Genomic DNA, 23,476 nt, shown 5'->3' on the forward strand with positions numbered 1-23,476 from the left:
AATGAACGTAAACTATCATAAACCAGAACCGTTAGAAACTTCATGTTTTTTTTTGCGTGATATATAGTAGATAGGTACGTTTTCTCACTTCTTGCTCTTCTACTATACCCATAATAGTTAGTGATTTGATTAAACATTGTACTGTATAAATTTTATTAGAAAATGGAGTACCCACCTTAGCCTGATTAATGCATCATAAGTATGGTATTTCAAATTAAGTCGATTAATTTTTTGATTTAATATTTCCATCATCATATTCCTGTTTTGATTATAGCGTATCAAAGACTGCAGTTCTGTCATGATAAGATACGGGCTTTGATTGCCAAGGGAAAAACTGAACTATCATATGGAAACCATTTTGATTCCATATCGTAGGCTACATAATTTCGTTTGGATAATCACCCAATTCACACTGAAAGTTTTTATTATTTCACTAACTTATAAATATCTGACTGGCAAAACCAGTAAAGTGTATCTCTATAATATTGAACGAGGTTGTAACAGGGTGAAAACTCATTTATTGGATTTTGTAATAATTTTACAGGTTTAATTTCATTCAAGTTTGATCCAAGTGATGGGCCAGAAATGATGGGCTCTGCCCACAGCCTACGTAGACAAAGCTCTGATTGCCAAGGGAAGAATCTTAACTATTATGGAGACCATTTTGATTCGATATCGTCGCAATATCCCAACTTTATTTGCAAGTAAGTTTGTCTTGTTGACCTATATTCAGATTTACTACCGTATTTCTCACTGAATATGGGAAATTAATTAATTTAATCAAAACTAAAACAAATGTTAATCTATCTATCTATCTAGTAGTAAGTTATTGGTTTCTCTATGAAAGGGTTTTAGTGTAACCACATCTTTTTAAGATTTCTTTCTCTCTATATTTTGTGATGACTTCTGGATGATAATATCCTCATCACTACGACAGAAAAGTTTAATTTGAAAACACAAACCGACCTCTTATATAGCTACTGTAAACTTGTTGCGAAGCCACATAATTATCACATTATGCTGATGCAGTGTGGATGTTGCAGTGTTGCTGAATGTTAGATACGGTAAAAAATCTTTCCCAAATACGGTGCCATATATTTTCTCATATTAAATAATAATATATCCTCCAATTTTCAAAATTCAGGTTTCACTTTTTTCTAAACTATACCGGCAAGCAGCGTACTGATGAATGATTGGACTGTAATTCATTAAGGCCAATAAATAAAATTGATAATACTGAAATGTACTATCGGAAATTCTGGAACAAGATAGATGGAATTTGATTCTTCGCGATTTGTTGAGGAGGTTTTCATTTCAGTTCACTCTCTAATAAACATCAAGTACCTAATCGTTTCGCTTACGAAATTTAATTATTTTATTAATTTCAAATCTACATTCTGCATTCGAATGCAGATAACGCAACTTTCAACAGGAAAATCACTGAACAAAATAAAGAATAGTAATAAATAATAGATTGAAATAATATACAATAAAAGCGTGATAAACTCAGGTTATGATGTATGGTCTCGTTTATTGTTACAGCTGGCAACAATCTCAATGTTCATTATTAACATCAAATGAAAGGTATTCAAACTCAGATCTTTGCTCCCTGTCTGCTGAAAGCATGAGCTCTGTGAGCGGTCCCCGCACCAGCAGACCAACTGAAGAAATCTTCGAAATTGCTTCTGATTCAATAAGAAATTTGCAAGGTAATTGGACTTTTTCAAAATTTTTCCAAGTATATTTCCTAATCATAATGTATTCCCTAATTGAAAAAAAATGAAATTTGAAATTTTTCCAAAATACCGGTTACCATACTGATGAATGATAAGATTATAATTGATTTATATACCGTAAACATCAATTGAACACTAGATTGACGACTTTGTAGACTATGATAATATTGTGATAAAACTATCCTTTAACTGATGTCCTTTTGGTTTTATGTTAGCTCAACATATTTGAACAATTTATAATCTATAAACAGGCATATAATAAACACAAAATCCTCAATGATCAACTTTACTTCAAATCATATAAATTATTCGACCATATTATTCAAAAAATCCCTTTTAACCGAACAGAAACTGCAGAAGTCACCGGTTAATCTGATCCAGTTAAAATTTTAATTCTTCATCGATTGAATTATCTTATAAACCCTTTTAGAAAAATTACATGAATGAATGAAAAATAAAATTTTATAGAATTGAAGTTTTCAAATGAATTCATTAACATTTAATTGATATATTAAACAAAATTATATTTAAAATACCTACATCATAAATACGGTATTATACATTATACAGTATTGATTTCAGGTAACCTGGGCTCTGTAGAACTCTCATTGGTCTACGATTCTCTGGCCAGTTCCATCCATGTTTATCTTCATAGAGCAAAGGTATTTTCTGTATCAATGTTTTTATTCAGTGGATTCCATTTTTATCTGAAACTTTGAAGACTAAATAAATAAATATAATTTTATTGCCCTTCAACTGATCATAGTTACAGACAACGTCATTTTATTCTAATTCTAATTCAACACACAACAAATTCGAATTCGAATTCAAATTCAATACCAAACACACATACATCTATATGTATAATACATCTATATATGACTGTAATACTTAAAATATTATTATGGTCCGGTTGCACTAAAGTCTGTAGAATTTAACTGTGTGAATTTAATTAAGTGATGATTGAAGACGTTTTTCGCTTCTCTGATTGGCTCTTTTGGATTTAACCGTCATACAATCACATTAAAATTTAAGACTTTTGTGCAACCGGGCCAATCAGCTATAATTTCCCATGTATTTTGAGCTGAAATACTTAATTTATCGTAAGTATACATTTTATAATAATATTATGGTTGACAATCAATTTCTCAGCTTGTTTTCAAGTTCTTATTCATAAATATAGGATAATTTTGTCTGCATTTTTTGTGCGTTCTAAACAGTGATATTATTTTTATCACATTCTATTTAAACTGCTCATCACATTTATTACTTCTATACCCACTTTCAAAGCGATAAAATAACTGAACAAATGTTTAGATTTATCACTCTCAGACTCAATTCTTGATCAAACAATTTGAGCTAATTGTAGTAAGGAAGCATCAGTTGCCTCATTAGCCTTTTAAAATTCTGAGTAAACACTATGTATCTGAAAGAACAGCTACTGCGTTTCTTTTCTTCCTCTCATTAGTCCAGAATACCATTGACATTATCATGATGACATAATCAAATTTACGAGCACTGCTTGATCTTGATGCGATCAGCTCTATAAATGAATATTCCTTGTCTCTGCACGATTATGTGATCCAATTATTATCCCCTATATTTTCTCATCTATGTTAACGATTTGCACAACCTAAATATCCCAAACTGTAATATTGTTTCATTTGCTAACGATACAGCCTTGCTGTTTCATGATAGATAAATTGGGATGTCGTTTTTGAATCAGCCAACACTGGACTAAATTTAAATCATAATTGGTTAAAGAGCCGTATTTTAACTTTAAATTATAAAAACAAACAAATTATCAATTTTTCTCCCAACGCAGATGGACAACCTAACTCAAAACTAAAACTGAAATCACACAGTATTGAAAGTATCAACCTACGGTATACTGTTCGGAGGTGTGGGGTGGTGCATATGATTTCCATTTTAAAAAATTTGTCACTCTACAGAAATTTTGGATCTATCCCAGAAAAGTCATTTTTCAAGAAATGAATGTCCTAACGATCAGGTAACAAGATTCAAGATTCAAGATTTCTTTATTGTGAAAAACATTTATATACAAATGCATAGCATCGTCATAATAAATTTAACATGGTAAATAAAAAGTATTTACATTCATAGAAATAAAAATTCAAACACAAGCATACAAACAGCAAACAAAAATACCCTCAAATAAACTCCTCTTTTCTATACGGGCATTTTTCTATTAAAATATTTTTCATGGTTCTCTTAAATTTACCCACTTCTAGCTCCTTCAAATGTGCAGGAAGCTTATTATAAGCTCTTATACCAAACTCCTTAAAGCAGTTCAATGTATTTGCATAATTGCACTGGTTCACTCTAAGAGATTCAGAATTTCTTGTGTAATGGTTGTGAACGTTGCTATTTACAGAAATACTTGCTAAATTAATTTTCACATACATAAGACATTCCAGAATGTAAATAGCTGGTACTGTCAAAATGTTGAATTTTCTAAATAAATCCACACAATGAAAACGACTATTCACATTAGCAATAACCCTTACTGCTCGTTTCTGTAACACAAATAGTTTCTTTACATTCGTCGTATCATTACCCCAGGCAACAACACCATAATACAAATGAGAATGAAGATAAGCAAAATACACTGAAATTAAAACACTCTCATCAACAATGAACTTCAATCTATTCAATATAAAAATTCCCTTCGATAGTTTGCCACATAATATTTTGATGTGTAGGTCCCATTTTAAATTGCTTTGAACTGTTATACCAAGAAACTTTCCATTATCAGGTTGTAATCTAAATCCAAATTCCAAAAGTTGAGTTTTGTCCTTATTAAGACACAATGAGTTAGAGGCTGTCCAATCTTCAATTATCTCATTAACCGTTTGCAAGCTACCAGGAAGACTATTATTTTTTATTTGAACAGCTAAATCATCAGCAAACATAAAAGGTTTTACATTTTTACAACTGATTGCTGCAGGAAGATCATTAACGTATATAATGAAGAGGATAGAGCCAAGTGTGGAACCTGATGATACGTTTAAATAATTAGAAAAACAGCCATCGTAAAAAACAGTTTGATATCTATCACTCAAGTAAGAGGCAATTAAATTGGTTGACATATCATCGAAACCATAAAATTTGAGCTTTTGTAATAGGATGGGATGAGATATTGTATCAAAAGCTCGGCTCATGTCATAAAAGCTGCCTAGCAGATTACACCTCTCATCAATGGAATAGATACCGTTTTCCATGAATTCAGATATAGCTGTATTTGTGCTTCTATTAGGTCTGAACCCAAATTTACTATCGGAGAACAGTGAGTTATTTTCAAAGAACTCAACAATCTGACAATACAAAATAACCTCAAAGATTTTAGAAATAACTGGAATGATAGAAATTGGTCTAAAATTATTATACTTACTAGCAGAACCTTTCTTGAAAAGAGGAATTACTTTGACAAATTTTAAGCTATTAGGAAAAACGCCATCAAGAATACAATCATTGAACAGAGAGCTTAGTACCTCACAAATATGAGGAGAAGCCAGTTTCAACAAATGAGAATTCAAGCAATACACATCAAGGCAAGCACTATTCTTTAAGGAAAGTATTACACTATGAACCTGCTCAACACTCGTAAGATTAAAAGAGAAAGAGGGTTTTGAATTTGAAGAGTTTGGCAATGAATTTTTGTAATTGTCAAGATAATGAAAAACGTCATGGACAGGATCTGCTATTGAACGCAATTTTTGATCTACACTGTCAATAAAAAAATCATTGAATCCATCTGATGTATGACTAGATATTTTATCACCTTTAGCCACTTCATTCCTATTTAAATTTTCTCTGACTATTGACCACAATTCCCTTGGTTTATTTTTGGCACGCAAGATACGATTGTTATTGTAATCGAGTTTAGACTTTTTTACCATCTTTTTAAAAGATCTTTTTAATTGATTATACATGCTTTTATGAGTGGCAGAACCGGAAATCTTATAGAGGTCGTACATAAGTAAGCATTGTTCCTTTATATTTTCAATCTCTTCAGTGTACCACAATAGTTTTACTGAAGGACATCTGCCACTTTCTACACATCTGATGGGAAGAGCTGCATCAGCAATACAAAGAAATTTATTTTAAAAATGAGCAAATTTATCCTCAATACTATTGAATGCATATACATCTAAGCAATTAGTTCTTGCAATTATTGATTCAAATCTAACAATATTAGAGTAATTAAGTGGTCTGATAATTCTTTTGGACTTATTATTACCTCTTAAAGATTCTGAAGCTGTATGATCAGTCACATCAAGTTGGCAGCTAAGCACTAAAGCAAAATGATCCGAGACAATCATCGGCTCAACCTTTGCTGAGATAATCCTTTCAAAATGAATTGATGTGGCAATATTGTCAATACACGTCCCCTCACAATGAGTAGATTCACCTGGTCTAGTAACTTCATTGATTGTTAAATTGAGATTGAAACTTGACAGCAAATTTTTAAAGACCATACTGTTGTTAGAATCCATCATCAAATTTACATTAAAATCCCCACAGAGGATAATGCTAGCATTGGAACTATTATTGCTATTTAAAACATCAAGCATGCCGAAAAGCGTCTCTGTGAAAGCCTCGAAATTACTCGCCAAAGGTACACGATATATTTCAATGCAAATAACATTATATTGCTTAATCAAAACAGCCGAAATCTCACAAACCCTATCGACGGATAATTCAACCAAAAATGGAACTTCAACTGCAATTAAGGATGACTTTACACAGATCAGAGATCCACCTCTTTGCCCTGTAGGCCTGCAATATGCGCTGATGCATGTATAGCCACTAATTTCAATATCAGCCAGCTCATTTGAATCCAACTAATGCTCAGAGACACATAATATGTCTTCGTCAAATTTGCAGTTGAAATTTGTGAGTTCATCCAATTTATTTATCAAGCCTTGAACGTTCCAATGAGCAACTACTAAATTAGATGACTGATCAATTATAAGTAAACTATTACAATTATCATCTGTCAATTTACGTCTGTTAGTTTTTGTGCTAGTAGGATATCCGTTACTATCTGAATTTATACAATCACTATCAAGTCTACTCAGTCTAAATTCATCAGATTTTGTCCTAAAAAACAATCGGTATCATTGTTCTTCAAGGGGATTGGGTCAGGTATCAGTTCCTTATCGCTGTCTAGCTTATGCACAAATTGCAGAATTCTATCACATACAAACCTTTTACCTAAAGAGTTCAAGTGAAGTCCATTTGATGTATGGAATCTTCCTCCTATATTGTTAATATTAACAAATGATACATTATTAAATTTTTTACAAATAATAGAGTTCTCGTTGTTTGCTCTTTGGATTTCCTTATTGATTGCCGACCAGCTTGGGAGACGAAGATTTTCACAGTCCGAACTTACAAGACAAATTATCTCATTCTTTGAAGCTAACTCCTGTCTCAATGTAAGCTGACTTGTTTTCAACGTCTTTATTTCTGATTTAAGGGATTTTATTTCTTCATCAGCCAATTCTTCGCATTGGAGAGACTCTTCAAAATGTTGCTTTCTTTTGTTTTTCTCTAGTTCCAAGAACTTCACCAGCAACTGATTTTCCTCAGCCATATCCTTAAGATAATTTTGTAAGTCAATATTCACCTTCACCGCCGCATCGTATTTGTTGAAAAGTGACGTAATATCGGGCACTAAGTCAATTATTGCTTCGCTAGAGTATTTATCACATATCATAGATAAAGTCCCGTGAACAGCTACTGCCAATTCCACTACTTCTTGGTTAATAAGGTCATCCTTCATATTATTTAAGTTTTGATGTATGTTACAACTCGCCTTGTCACATTCATTCCGGGTTCTAGTCATTCTACCTTATAGTGTGAATCCCGATCTCAAATGATGAAACAGGAAGGATAAAATAGGAAATGAAGGAGGCGCCAAGAGAGCTTTCAACGCCTTGGTTCAGATGAGGTAGCTCCTGAGATCAAAGGAATTAAAAAGAGGTTGAATGAAATGAGAGGAAATAAATACGGCGATTCTTTGAGCTTACTGCTTTTGGCTTGTACAGAGATAATGATTATATCTATATCTATTGGTAGGGCTATTCAATGAATGACTATAAGTAGTAGGCCCACTGTCAAACTTGTTGCATCTATCCCACTTGTTGCATCTATAAGAAACCTTGTTATCATTTGTCAGTAGAGATAACACTGATTTCAACAAGAGTAAATTTTCATACAGTGAAAGGGGAATTCCAAGGGAAATTCCTTCAAATCGGTAATTTCTTTTATATTAAAGTAAGTTGCATTCTTGGCTTATCTCTCTAGTTGGACAGGAATTGTAGACTCAGTTCATTGAACAAAACTCATAATTGAAGCACATAAATAGGTCTATCTCATACAATCAAGCGTATACTCACTACTTATCAAGGTTGAATCATTAACCAGTACTTAGTTGAGGCTCACTGTCACAAAAAATGTATCAAAACTTATCAAAAACTCATGTTAATTGATTAAATACGACAGAGCACATCTGCAAAACACTACACTGTAGGAACCAGTCCTACCAACTTCAATATATTAAAAAACTTGATCCTATCTATGAATAAAGCCAAACATTCGCCACAACCCCGTGCACTCAGTTACAAGAATACTCGACCACCAAGTAAATAACAATAACAAATTAATCTTCAATAAAATAAATAAAAATTTCATTATTCTAGTCGATGACTGGGTGAAATCCAAAATAACGTTTTATTGTATGATGAAATAATATACACAAAAATTTCAATTTACCTAAATCTAGAGCTCATGTAGGCATCACCTTCAGCAAAAAAAAAAAATAAAGTAAATTAAATCCTCTTAATTTTTTTCATTTTGTTTAGAGAAAATAATACTGTATATATGAAGATGAAATCCGTCATTTGTTTACATGCTTATCTGAGGCCTATGATGAGGAAAATAAATTAGAAATCTCCGTATTAAGCCATCTGAGATTAAAATGTTGGATCAAAATGTGAGAGCTAAATATTTTATTAATTGCGTAAAAATGTTATGTGTGTAATACTACTGAATACTGTATATTATATACTGTATATTATATATTATTGTATAAATTATGTATATTATATACTGTATATTATATACTGTATATTATATACTGTATATTATATATTATTGTATAAATTATGCTAGTAATGCCATCAAAATAATTTGAAATTTTGTATTTAAATTTTATCTTATCCCTAGAATTATTTTTGTTTATATTGTTATTTTTGGGTAGAGGAAAAAAATTGAATTTATATTTCTTTATAAAATGGCCAATGAGTTGTTTTGAAAATTCATTCTACTTTGACTGAACACCGTAATAATTTTTGACTTCTAGAATCTCAAGGCAATGGATATAAATGGATTAGCAGATCCTTTCTGCAAACTGAATATTCTTCCTGTCGGTGTCAAGGTAAGGCAAAACCTTCTTAGTAGTAGGAAAAACTCGAAAGTATTCTCGGCAGTACTTATCTACTAAATCCAATACAAGTCTGGAAATTTTCAAAAATACTTCTTAGTCTCCTTTAATCTATAATACATTACAATCATGTCGTAAGATCCAAACATTAAAATCAATGGAACTGACTGAATTAAGAAAATTTTGAGACTTGTTCTACTAAAAAACATTTAAATGTATAAAAAAACGTTTGTTATTTGAAATCAATAGTCTATCTAATAGTTTCTTAAACGTTTTCGAAATTTTGGGCCCGCTTCATAAATGCTCTGTAATACAAGACTTTTAATATAGAAAGTACAATATTCCTGTAATATCTATTTCATGAAAAATATTCCACAATCCCAAAATCACCTGTAAAATGTCCCCTGAGTGAATCTTGGTTTTTCTAGTGCGCACAACGGGCTGGAGTACTTGTTCTCTAATATCATGTGTCAGCTGTTCTATTGAAAGCATTGAGAAGTCAAGAGAAATGGTTCAAGTTGCACTGAGTTATTAATTACATTTCATTGATATGCAGTCTACGAACAATAACGTTTTTTTCACCTCTAGAACTGCTTTTTGTCCATTTTTTAAATTCTATATTCAACAATCCGCATGCATTAATGAATACCTATTTGAACTGAATAGCCTGATGGATACTTGTAAAACTTTTATGGTGATTTAGGTTACGACAACACATCACAAAAAATTATTAAAATTGATAAGTTATCAAACTTTATGGAACATGACTGTTTCAATATTTAAATGATCTCCTGGTTGAAAGCATAAACTCCAGTGTTACTCCCGTTACTTTTACATTCATCAGCATAGTAAACTTCCCTACCCATGTTCTAAAACTCCTAAAAACTTCTTACCTCCTATGTTCAATGCTTCAATGATATGATAGCCTAATATTTCTATGATCACTTTAATTTTTCCAGTCACATCGACTCAGAACTAGAACAGTTCACAAGACAAAGAACCCGGAATTTAATGAGACATTAACATTTTATGGAGTAACCGAATCGGATTTGAAGCGCTGTGCTCTACATATCATCGTTTTAGGTAATTTCAGCTCACAATAATCAATATTTAGAAACTGTCAAAGTGTATTGAACGTAACACGAACTGTAGCCAGTCACTATTATAATAATGAACTTTATTTATTTGTGAAAAATATCACTGAAGTATTTACTTATTGAAAGTGAATGAATCTCGTACTGTCTCACCGACATTGAGAAAAATTTCATATTTTACACATAAATTTAGTCTATAAATGTTATTACAATATTGAAAAGCAATACTGTGTCGTTGAGAAAGATAAAGAATCAAGAGCAGCACAGGACACCCTTTTTTCTATCTGAAAATTTCAACTAGATTCCTTTACCTGTAGCACGCAGATAATGTAGCGATATCTTATCTATATTATATGATTGTTGTATTATAAAATGTGTTTCAAAAGGGTAAATGTACACTTTTGCGATTTGGCCGTGAATAGAAAACTATTTCCCCATGTTCAAATAGTATTAAGGCCTACTGTATTCAATGATCTATTAATGATCCCCATTGTATGATTATAAATATGCTGTCATTCAATAAAATTAGAATTAATTTGAGAATGTCAAGAGCTGAGAAAACTAAATTATATCGGTTTATCATTATATAATTTCTTTAGTCTCCTAGATATAGATAAGACAATCTGTTGAGATAAGATAGGACAGACCTCTCTCTCACCGTTTCATTTATTAGATGTGATTTCGGAGTAGGGCCATTTGAATTTCTATTCAAGGACGAGATACGATAAGCGCGAGTCTAATTACAAAGCTTTCAATAAATAATAATTTCTTCCTTGTTCATTGGAGCTTGGAAAACTAAAATGTCGACTTAATTAAGGGCAGAAACTCAGAAAACAAAATTGTATCTTTATTCAATTAAATTGGACAGTGTTACTAATAGGCTACAATATATCTAAGAGGCTTCAATGAGAAGGATGCTTTTGAATTTTTCCAATAAACATAACCCTTCTGTATTACATAGCCTACTTCTCATGTGATAATTTACAATAATTTTTGCAGGTTGAGAGCGAAGAGGCCGTTTGGGGTGAAGAGAGTTGGTCTCACGGTCGTATACTGATCACGTTGTGCTATTCCACACGGCGAAAATCACTCATTGTTGGTGTCATTAAATGTGCCAATCTGGCACCAATGGACAACAATGGGTTTTCTGATCCGTTCGTCAAGTTGTAAGTTCTAAGTTTTGAACTTTGCATAGACTATTCAGCAGAATCACTATGACATTAATTATTATGACATCACTCACTGTGACAATACACAAACATTTTACGCCACACAATAAGAAACAAATAATACGTTCATGATGGAACTACACTGTGCAGTCTAATTTGCATTTTCGAAAAACATGATATTATACACCTCTTGTTCATTAATATATGAGCAGGTTATCACTCTGATTTACTCGTATACATGCATTTTTGGAGCTTTAATTGACGGCGGGCACCCGCCGACAAACCTTCGGGCTTGGCAGGACACTCAATTGTTTGAGTTGTGGATTAAAATTTTGATTCAATTTTCGTTCCACCTGAATTTCCCTACTCTAGAATAATCTCCACCCGAAAGCATCAGCCCATATTCCGTAGTCCACGTCGTCGCTACATCTCGGGCACTACAGTGATTTTTTAGTCCTGTTAGTGTATAGTGAATATTTCTGAAAAGGATTTTTTTTTGTCGCACGAAGTTAGTAGCCCTACTCAATCGGTATATACGAGTTAATTATTCTTTAACTGTGTAACATTTCGTGTGGTTTCGAGAAAAGTTGTCTAAAATTCATTTTAGTTATGACTGCATGACTATAAATTATTATAAATAATTTAATAATTATGAACAGAGATCAGTTGTCTTATTATTGTTATGGTGAGCATATTCTTTAGTAACTGAAAAATAAGTTATAAAATATTAAATTTTATCATCATCATCATCAACGTCATTATAAACTAGTGAACTTAAAACAAATTAATCAATATTCATTTTCAGGTGTTTAAAACCAGATGCGTTAAACCAGAAATTTAAGACATCTGTGAAATGGAAGAACTTGAATCCCACATTCAATGAAGAGTTTGCTTTTGAAACAAAAATGACTGATCTGGCTATGCAGACGTTAGTTCTAACAGTGTGGGATAAAGATTATGGTAAAAGTAATGACTATCTTGGTAAGTTGATCCATAGGCCTATGTTATCTTTAGAATTTTACTGTTTTTTAGGTAATAATATCTTGACCCCGTACAGCGCAAAAAACTACCTACCATTTTTCAGCTGTTCCATACACAATTACGGTTAACGGCACCGTGCAGAAATATTATTATTGAACTATTATAGTAGGCCTACTCATCTCTTATACGGTACTGGCGGATAAAGGCTATGCAATAGGATTAAAAAAACTTTTTGCGATACGATTTCGATACTATCAAAATAGGCTATAATTTGAGATATGAGCACCTAGTTGAAATATTTATTGAAGCCTAAATTATCTAATAACGTAATTCATCAGGGCTAGGTACTTGATTTTTTAGTTAAAAAATAATATTCCATAGTACCCTTTTCTTAATTTTTTTAAATAAAATTCAATAACAACTAGTTCCAGAATGTTGAATCTATAGGAATTTAATTTGCTGATTTCCTATGTTGAAATTGATTGAATGAAACTAGATGAATGATGAAATATTTTTAATGTTGGAATGACAAAATTGAACTCTGGATAAAATATTGAAATAAAAATGTTTCAAGTGATAAACAAACTATGTCAGTTGAAAACATCACAGGTGGCAATCAGATGATTCGCCACATTACCCTCCCCCCCCCCCTAATTATAAATATATAATTATATTTATACATTGTCAAAAACAGTTTTGGCATCTTTGCGGAGCTAGAAAAGGATAGTACTAACTGCTTTGTCGAATGATAGACAAGGATAGCAACATCAAAGTTTATCAAATACTGTCATTATAACATGGACCTCTTATAGCGATAGTATACTGGCCAGCAACTTTCTTTCAAAGATAATTTTTTTGAAAAGAAAGCAATAGGTTGCCATAATATACTGGCCAGCAACTTTCTTTCAAAGATAATTTTTTTGAAAAGAAAGCAAGAGGCTGCCATACGCCTTCAACCAGTTGTAAGCATTCTCCAACTGAGTGGTTGGAAGCATCAGTAAACAAAAAAAACTCTGGATAAAATATTGAAATAAAAATGTTACAAGTGATAAACAAACTAGGGTATGTCAGTTGAAAACATCACAGGTGGCAAACAGATGATTCGCCACAAATCCATGTTCACGTCTTTCTTAAAATACAAAAAGAAAAACTTGATAATGAATACAACATTCTGAAACTAGTTGTTATTGTATTTTATATAAAAAAGTATTTTTAAAAAAGGGTACTATGGAGCTATTTTTACTTTCCTTGCCCTATTACCGTAGGTAAGGAAATAGTATTGCTATCCAAAAAAAAATTAAGGTACCCCAATTTCAAGTTTTCTATAAGTTTCAAGGTCCCCTGAGTCCAAAAACATGATTTTTGGGTGTTGGTTCTGTGTGTGTGTATGTGTGTATGTATGTGTGTATGTCTGTGAACACGATAACTCCATTTCTAATTAACCGATTGACTTGAAATTTTAAACTTAAGGTCCTTATACCATGAGGATCCGACAATAAGAAATTCAATAAAATTCAACTCAAGATGGCGGAAAAAATGGCGGATAATTACTAAAAAACCATATTTTTCACATTTTTCTTGAAAACGGCTTTAACGATTTTCTTCAAATTCATACCATGGATAGCTATTTATAAGCCCTATCAACTGACATGAGCCTAATTTCTGGGAAAATTGCAGGAGCTATGTAATATTCTTGAGAAAAATGGCAGATAATGACTAAAAAAACATGTTTTTCACGATTTTCTCAAAAATGACTTGACCGATTTTTTTCAAATTCATACCCTGTGAAGTTATTAATCAGCTCTATCAACTGGCATGAGTCTTTTTCCTGGGAAACTAATGGGGGGTCTACCCCATCCTTGAGAAATGGACTTTGTAACCTCCTTCTCGTGCATGAGGTAAGTAGGTAGAGCAGTTTATAAAAAGAACACATAGTCCAGGTATTTCATCTGTCGAACGGCTGTTTTGACGACATTAAAAAAATCAGTTCAAAGGAAAAAGTACTCTGAAAACAATCATATATTATCATATAGAGTAGTCTTATCGTAGTTCCAAATATGTTGCCGCCAATCGTCATTATGTTATTCCCCTAAATTATTCTCGTTTTTAAGAATAAGGATTACAGTTCAATGAGCAAGAAAGTTGTGTGAGTGTACCACACCAGATTTTTTCAAATGTCATTCTTTTCCCTCATTATTGGGATGCTATCTAAATCTCTTCTAGAACAACCTTCTCTGCTGTCTTCCTCAACATTTTTCAATGTGAACTCTACTAACACGATAATAGAACACTACCTTCTCCTCACATAGACTAGACCTGTTTTTTAAACTAGCTTCTTCTATAATACTCATTCTATATAAAAAAAATCGTGTAAAGCTGTCGAGTACTATTTCCCTTCTGAATAGAACGGAATCCATTACAACTTCCTCTACAGAATTTTCAAAGCGAAGATTCTCGATCTTCTATTATCAATTATTATCCACTCCCCATAATGTATTAAAACTATGATAAGTGATAAAAATTTGTATAATAACTATTTTGTAGGAGATTTGCATCGATTTCTCATGTTTTTATTGAAGCGAAAGATAATTTAGTATAGCCCAGATGCTCACGGTCATTTAGTATTAATTCCTTATTGATCATATCACTTTGCTTGGGATAACATTCACAGGCACAAATAATCTCATTAACTTATTTGGTGATTAATATGATTATCGAGAAGGAAAAGAAGGGCAGGAGGAGGAGGAGAAGAGAAGAAGAAGAAGAAGAAGAAGAAGAAAAAAAAGAAAAAGAAAGGAGAGTCTTCGTCTTTTGAATAGCTAGCTTACTCTTACGTTTTCAACTTCAACTAACTTATTTTAACCATTATAGAGAAAAGATAGCATTTAAGCATGGCAGAGGTGGCACAAACATTTTAGTAGCCTAGCATCAATGCTTCAACGTGCCACTATGACGATGACGTGATACCAGGCTGTTGTAGCCAACTTTGTAGCGTGTTGCTTTCCGAAATGATACAGTATCAATCTCCTCGTATCATACACAACTGCCAGCGCAGTTACGTTGACCAAACAACGGACCAAACTATCTGGAACTTCCAAACAACAGATAGCATGCTAAACTGTAACTACATTAAGCTTTTTTCTTCCAGAGTTTCCGTAAGCCCCAGTTTTTCAAGGGTATTTAGAAGTGATTGAACAACTAATTGACAGAAATAATTTGTGATAAAATTTTCTGATAGGTAAACATTATTAAAAACCTATTTCAAACTGAATTCGATTAATTTTCTGGTAAATGTGTTATTTGGTGCTACCTCTCGCCAGAGTTATTAGTGATGTATTGTCGGTGTCCTTCCAAGAGTAGTCCAAGGTATCTAGGTATGCTGCTTGAAACGACGTGAACTTCAGCGAAGACCTTTTAGCAAGATTTTATAGATGTCCATCTTTTTTGGAGAATCACAATTCATGATGATTCATAAATTTAATAATATTATTATTGCAATTTGTTTCTAAAACATGTCATGTCATGATATCTCAACATACCACGTAAAGTGAAGTAAATAATCTTCGATTACGTTATGAATCATATCCATATGAGTCATATGACCTTCGAATTCGATACACTTCAATCTATGACGTATCAGTAATCGGGCAATGAATATTAAATAATAATCAAACTTCATGTGGTTCGGGACCCACCTAAAACTGTACGTCTATTCATCTCTCACCGCCTCATTACCCATGGACGAGCCTAGAGCTCATGTGGGCATCACCCTAAAAAAAAGCCTGTTTTACCTCATCTATAATTACTAGTAATTCTATGAACAGTAGACCTCATGCAGTTATAAACCACAGCCTCCTCTTATACTGTCCATCAGAGTAAATCATGTCTGTATGACGTGTCGGCGAGATATCTGTGTGGAAACGGCTAATGACTGTTAAGGCTGGTGTATCAAAAATGCTAACATCAATAAAGCTAATTATCTCCTTCAAGACATGTACTGGCAACAGGTCAGGCCGATTTCAAAGCAGAGAAAGGTCGAGAGAAAATACTATGATATTTTATGAGTCTCATTTCTGGTAAAATTGCAGGAGCTCCGTAATATTCTTGAGAAAAATGGATTTTGTCAAATTTCTATCACGATTTTCTCTAAAATGACTTGACCGATTATTTTCAAATTCATACCCTGTATAGTTATTTATCAACTCTATCAACTGGCATCAGTCTTCTTCCTGGGAAATTAACAGGGGGTCCACCCCATCCTTGAGAAATGGACTTTGTAACCTCCTTCTTGTGCATGAGGTAGGTAGGTAGTTAGAGCAGTTTATTCAAAAGAACACATAGTCGAGATATTTCACTGATCGAGGGAAGTGTGGTCTAAGATTCAAGTCGACGGTTTGGCATTTCTCTTTATTTTTAAATGTTTATATGCTGCGCATTTACGGCGAAACGCGGTAATAGATTCTCATGAAATTTGACAGGTATGTTCCTTTTTAAATTACGCGTCGACGTACGGTATATATAAGGTTTTAGGAAATTTTGCATTTCAAGGATAATATAAAAGGAAGAATGAGCCTCCTTCCTACGCCAATATTAGAGTAAGAATCAGACTATAGAATTATTCATCATAAATCAGCTGACGAGTTGATTATAAATTGCATGCCATGACGCATGCAATTCAATATCTCAATGTAACTTGGTAAAAAATCAGCTGCTGTGTAGACTATAAATTGCATGCCTCATTGAATGCGATTTTTATGCACTATTAAATGAACTATTGACTGCGTGCAATAAAGCATGCAATTAATAACTAAAATAACATAGTATTGTCTCTCGCACTTTCTCTGCTTTGAACTCGGGCTGTCCTGTTGCCAGTATGTCTTGAAGCAGATTAGCTTTTGATGTTAGCATTTTTGATACACCAACCCCAACAGCCATTAGCCGTTTTCACACCGATATCCCGCCGACACGACATACAGACAGGATTTACTCTGATGGACAGTATAAGAGGAGGCTGCGGTTTATAACTGCGCGAGGTCTACTGTTCACAGAACTACTAGTATGTAGAACAGCTGTTTTGACGACTTTTAAAAAATCATAGAATTTCACAATTCACACAAAGGAAAATGTACTCTGAAAAAATAGTATGAACGTAGTTTTAAATATGTAGCCGCAAATTGTCATTTTGTTATTCCCCTAAATTATTCTTGTTTAATGTTCAATGAGCAAGGAAAGTTGTGTGAGTGTACCATACTAGATTTTTTAACTAAAGCTTAAATATTTGAAACATCATTTCAAAATTCGGTAAGAGATAAATTCATGCAATTTCGAGGATACATTTCTCACAGTATTGTTGATAAATAAAATAAACAAAAACTGACCACTTGGCAAATGGTATATTAAACTTGGAAAATTGCATACGATAATATAACAATAAGGGTTTACCCCGTGCACTACATCCCAGAGCAGACTGAACAGTAGCACACTGAACATCAGTGTCAATGGGGCAAATCACAATAATGGAAATTGAATTTACATGAGTGTGAAATATCCCAATACCATACTTTGTTTTAAAGGAGGGATGACTACAATAAGAATGTTTAGGGTGCGGTATACCCCAGTGTTATATTTCAAAGTTCAATACCAAATGCTTTTGCGCAATGGCACATTTTATTATCTTATGTATTGTACAGTGTTGCTCTATTGCCCAGCCCTGAATACAATTTTACAATTTGTATAAAAACACAGAATTGGAATTTTTGTTTTGTAAAACACATCTTATTTGATGAACAGACATGCTGATACCAAAAGTGGCTGGAGTATACTAATTGCCCAAAGAACGTCAAGAATTCACTAAAGACCATTATTTTAAACTATGCATTTTGTCTTCTATAATATTTTGGGAAGTGATTGGCATTGTCGATCAGTGGTTACGCTGATAAACTATCTCTCAGATTAGGGCCTGTTTCAATCCAATCGTCTGCTACTCCTGTTGTAAAGGTGACTTCTTGAAGAGCCTACTCCTAAAAAATATCATCCATGAGTTTAAACATTCTTTCCTTGTGATTCGCAAGGGATCGCGACCCTTAACATACATATCTTCATAATCCATCTAATTAACCACGCACAAACCTCATCTGGGCATCACCCTCAGCCCTCAGCGAAAAAAAGCACGTAAGTTACCGTGACTTATTTATTAATTCAAGTTTAACTTCAAGAAAAGTGTACTAAATATAGGTAACGCATTTCATTAGTATTGTCTTGATGTTTCTACAGATTTATTGATATATCGGTAGGCATTATTCTCGATAGACTATAGCACTGTTAATAAAATACTCATACATTACATGAATACATTTTCAGGATGCCTTGAACTGAGTTGCAAATCGAAAGGCGAAAGATTGCGCCACTGGATCGACATGATCAAGTTTCCTGACCATAAACATGAGGGTCTTCACAGTCTATGTGAACTCCAACCCCCTCCCAACTCATCATAAAAACATAGGTTTTGTTATTTAATCGCACAATTGATGTGTGCAGTTTTCATCAGCGCAAATAATAATAATGAGTATTGTTTTCTTTCTAAAACTAATCTGTTATAGCCTACGTTACAGATAAGTTGACTGTTAACTAATAACTTAACTAACTAGAAACGTTAACTATTATCTGGTTCACCTTCATTGTGCTCTAAAGCATGAACTTAACTTTTAAAGCAATTCGATATTTTTTTAATCCATCACATTGTATTTATCATTATGTTAATGCAATGTTCATAATATTCCTTTATTACTATAGGTACTATTTATCTTGATTAGAATTTTGCAGTAAATTACTATACTATTACAGTATTATCCAAATACAATTTAGAGTTAAATAATATTGATGTTGAATATATTTATTATAACTGTTATATCATATCTACTTAAGGTAAAAATTGTTCAAATTTATCAACTGGTCATGAACTGAAATTTATATTATTAAATTTGATACGAACATCATTGATAAAAAGTCATGGTTTAACAGCAAGTGAGAAAATATGAGTTCCTAAGAAAATTGTTAATGTTGAAAAAATTATACTAATAATTTATTGAGCTTCCAATAACAAGACCCTATATAAATCCATATACCTCTGTGATCCTTCATGCCTTCGTTTATGTACTCTGTACCTTTGTGAAGGCTATTGGTGTGATGACTATTAATAATTAATAATACAGTGATCTCGTACAAATTTATTATATTAATTGATATTATATTGTCGAATATCATAAATTTTATTGGAGTATTGAATGTGTTTTTGTAAGAGTAATGTCAATATTATATGCATGCTTGATAAAATTCATTCTATTGATCATTACCTATATATTTTGTTAATTTGTGAATTAAGATTATCATGAATCTTGTTATATATATATTAAAGATAATAAACATTTATATCACAACTATCTTGAATATCTTGGCTCTATTTATAAATGATTCCAGATATAATTAGTTCAGATTATATTATAAATTGTATTGATACAAAACTCAATTTAAATATGATTCAATATTGAAAAAATAACGCTGAAAGACTTCCACCAACATTTCCGATGATAATATTTCTACAATAATGTAGCCTGGGAAAGTAAAGATGAAAATAAGATACAGTTGGCATGATATATTATAGACATGATATGATGAGAAATTATTACAAGGTGAAAAAAGAAAAAATAACATTTCATACAGAGTGAATTTGAGAACAATGAAGTCATAATGAAGAGTCTGTAAACTGTAATATAAAACTGTGAACGTGTCAAGAGGCCTTGAAACAGAAATCACAACAAAAAGGTTTCTGTTGGCTCATTCACATTGATTTTATTCACTGATAGACAAGGCAGAGAACTGCACTATTCATCAATAGATTAATAATTGAACATGGCTTTCACAAGTCTTCACTAGTTTATTTAAAAATATTACATTAAACTGAGACTGCATGTAAACTCTGAATTTTCAGCTTGAAACATCATCACTCAAAATTAGTTGTTTTTCACAATACAAGGAGCATTGTTTACGGGTGTACCTGGAAATCTATATGAGATAGAGCGCTCTACCTGATCTTAGATTGTAGAGCACAAAAATACGCCCAGAGGGACTTTGAATTATACATCTAACTAAATGGTAACAATCGGAAGATATTATTGATCAAAAATTAAAATTCATCAGAATTGATTTCTTCTTTAAAGCATAACTTAGTACTTATTGAAGATAGAGAGTACCGAATGATCTCATTTTATTCAGAATTTTATAATCTAAAACAAAGGCAAGAGCAAATTTTTCCGTCCGATTACTGGATTTGGCAGAAATAGCTGAAAACTGGAAAATGAACAGAAAATACGAGGTTTTTTGGCCACTTTGTATCTAGCACAAGGAAATTTTGCATGAAGAAATTTGTTCTGGACTTCTCTTATGTATCCAAATAATATATTAAAAAAAAATTATGTCCCCCCTTTTTTATGTCTATATTGACTGGACTAAGATGTTCCTGTGACAACTAAACACTGCTTACAAAATATATAGCTTGATTATCAATGAAAGGATGCAGCCCATAATGGAAGTTCTCCTCCTGGAAGAGCAATGTGGCTTTACTTTTAAATACTACCTTACCGCGCTATACGGGGGGGGGGGAGGGGGGCGCATATCAAAATCTCGCCCCGGGCGCCTATTAACCTCGGGGCGGCCCTAGGGGGGGGGGGGGCTGAATCCAAATCCGAAATCAGAATCTTTCTATCTTTATTTTTACGAGAGTTAGCAATTCTGAAATTGCGATGAGTGATCGGCTGACGCTCGCGACTCAGAGAAAAGATAGCTCCAGAGCTGCAACATAAGCGGCATGAGACAAACAGCAAGAGACAGACAGCAGACTTGTGGACGAAACTGGTCTCTCGACTCAACGCGTACCTACCGTGGCCAGTCGAACGCGTTTAGCATGCTAAACACTAAGTAATTTAGTTTAGCACGCTAAACTAGTTTAGAAATTTAGTCTAGCGCGTTTAGCAAGCTAAGTAATGAGGCGCTACATCAAAGATTCGTTGCCTGCTTGTAATTGGAGATATTGCCAGTTGTAGCGAGTAGCGCGTAGCTTCTATGATAGCCGGGTTTATACTTGAGAAAGTAACATTCAAAAGAATTTCATACAGTTAAACTTTTGAAATTCTTATTATTCTTCTAGCTCACCTCAGTGAATGAAATATATTGGTAGATGAAGAATGAATATTGAAGAAAACGTTTTGATGATGAAGCAATTCTTTGAATATAATTATTATTCTTGATGTCCTTAGAATGTGTAACGTTAATGATCTACTCTGTTTTTCGTCATGTTTAGTATTGAAAATGAAAAAGAGAGAAGAAAACATATCCATGGAGAAGGAGAAAGGAATCAGACGGAAAGGGATTGGGACAAATAGTAAATAGAAGATACATAGAAAAAGTGAATTGAATGGGGATAGAAAAAATGATAAAAGATAGTGAAACATATTAAGCCTTGTATACAAAAAGAGGTAATGTAAAGCTACGTTTACACTATGTAGCTGGAGAGCTATATAGCAGAGCTATATAAAATTTGAGCTACATATAGCTCTGTCAGATACATATAGCTCTGCTAGATGTAGCTCTGCTATAAGTAGATTTTAACACTAATTTTATCTAGCAGAGCTATATGTAGCTCTGCAAGATATTTGGATAAAGTTCACTGTTCAGTTCCCAGCCAGATGCCGAAGAAGAAGGTAGTTCTTGCAGCAGTCGCTGCTTTCGCCACAGCTACTGTGATATTTTCAGCACAGAGAAAAGAAAGAAGATTTTTGATAAGACTCTCCTTTCAGGCTAGAAAACTATACATGATAGTGACCTTTTGAAAGACCTAATGAGGATGATAGAGACGATTTCAGTTATGAAATTCGTTGTGATGGTAGTTTCAAGAACTTTCTTTGCATGACAATTGGTGATTTAGAATATTTACTCAATGCAGTTGGTCACAAAATTTCAAAAAAAGATACCTCTTTCAGAGATGCAATTCCAGCCCGTGAAAAATTTCCAATTATTTCAAGATTTCTTGCATCTGGGGACCTTTCTTGCATCAAATATCGTTCCACGCGTCCTGTTTTTTATTTCTATATTCAAAATCAGCACTTTTAGCGTTCCATAGCACAGGGTAATCCCTGAATAGTTCAACTAACTTTATAATATTATTGTCTTTATTCCAGTCAAATCCACTCTCCATTTTTGCACAATAATATAATTATTATAAATCAAAAAGAAATGCTTGTAATGCGCAGTAGTCTATACTAGCACTCTGACAACAAATGAGTACAGTATATATCAGGTGATCAGGTATAAATCCAGGAGGCACCAAACAGCAGTAAACAGTTGCGGCAGCCTTCCTTCAAGGACAGAGCAGCTACATCTAGCTCTGCTATAAACAAAAATTGACATGTAGCAGAGCTACATGTAGCTCTGATTCTCTTTGGTGTTTACCGAAAACTTTGCATAGCTCAATTTCTGCTATATAGCTGAGAAAATAGGCTTAAAACTGCTATATAGCAGATCTCCAGTGTCACTTTTTGAACATGTAGCAGAGCTATATAGCTCTGCTACATAGTGTAAACCTAGCTTTACAAAACATGAAAATTATATAGAAGAATACCAAGTACGGGAGGAGAAAAAAAGGTGGAAGAGGAGAAGAAGAAGAGAAGAAGAAGGCAGGAAACAGAAGAAGAGACATGAGGAGGAAAGGAGATGACACCGAAAAACCGAAGGGGAGAAGAACAAGAAGGGAGGAAACAAGAATCAGAAGAAGAAGGATGATGAGAAAATGAAAAGAAAAGGAAGAAGAAAAAGAAAGAAGGAATAGTGTGAACAAAAATTCTGAGGATTATGTAATAGGATACAACATAATAAGTTCAGATAAACACTCTCAATTTGTAATTTTCCAAATGTACTAACAATAAGAAATTTTGAATTGATAATCAATCTGTCTCATTCAGTAATTAATGGAGT

General features: G+C 33.0%; 1 protein-coding gene across 1 annotated transcript in view; it reads left to right on the forward strand.

Moving 5' to 3' along the window:
• LOC111064462 (rabphilin-3A) overlaps positions 1-19,883 on the forward strand; it is a 39,580-nt gene extending 19,697 nt beyond the window's left edge. The window contains exons 9-16 of the mRNA XM_039442098.1: positions 545-704; positions 1,543-1,709; positions 2,319-2,398; positions 9,127-9,201; positions 10,167-10,283; positions 11,301-11,467; positions 12,276-12,451; positions 18,812-19,883. Of these exons, the coding sequence (XP_039298032.1) occupies positions 545-704; positions 1,543-1,709; positions 2,319-2,398; positions 9,127-9,201; positions 10,167-10,283; positions 11,301-11,467; positions 12,276-12,451; positions 18,812-18,945 (1,076 nt within the window). The 3' untranslated portion in view covers positions 18,946-19,883. The remainder of the gene's footprint in view (positions 1-544; positions 705-1,542; positions 1,710-2,318; positions 2,399-9,126; positions 9,202-10,166; positions 10,284-11,300; positions 11,468-12,275; positions 12,452-18,811) is intronic.
• The last annotated feature ends 3,593 nt before the right edge of the window (positions 19,884-23,476 follow it).

Source organism: Nilaparvata lugens, chromosome X, assembly GCF_014356525.2.
Source record: "Nilaparvata lugens isolate BPH chromosome X, ASM1435652v1, whole genome shotgun sequence".
Lineage (NCBI taxonomy): Eukaryota > Metazoa > Arthropoda > Insecta > Hemiptera > Delphacidae > Nilaparvata > Nilaparvata lugens.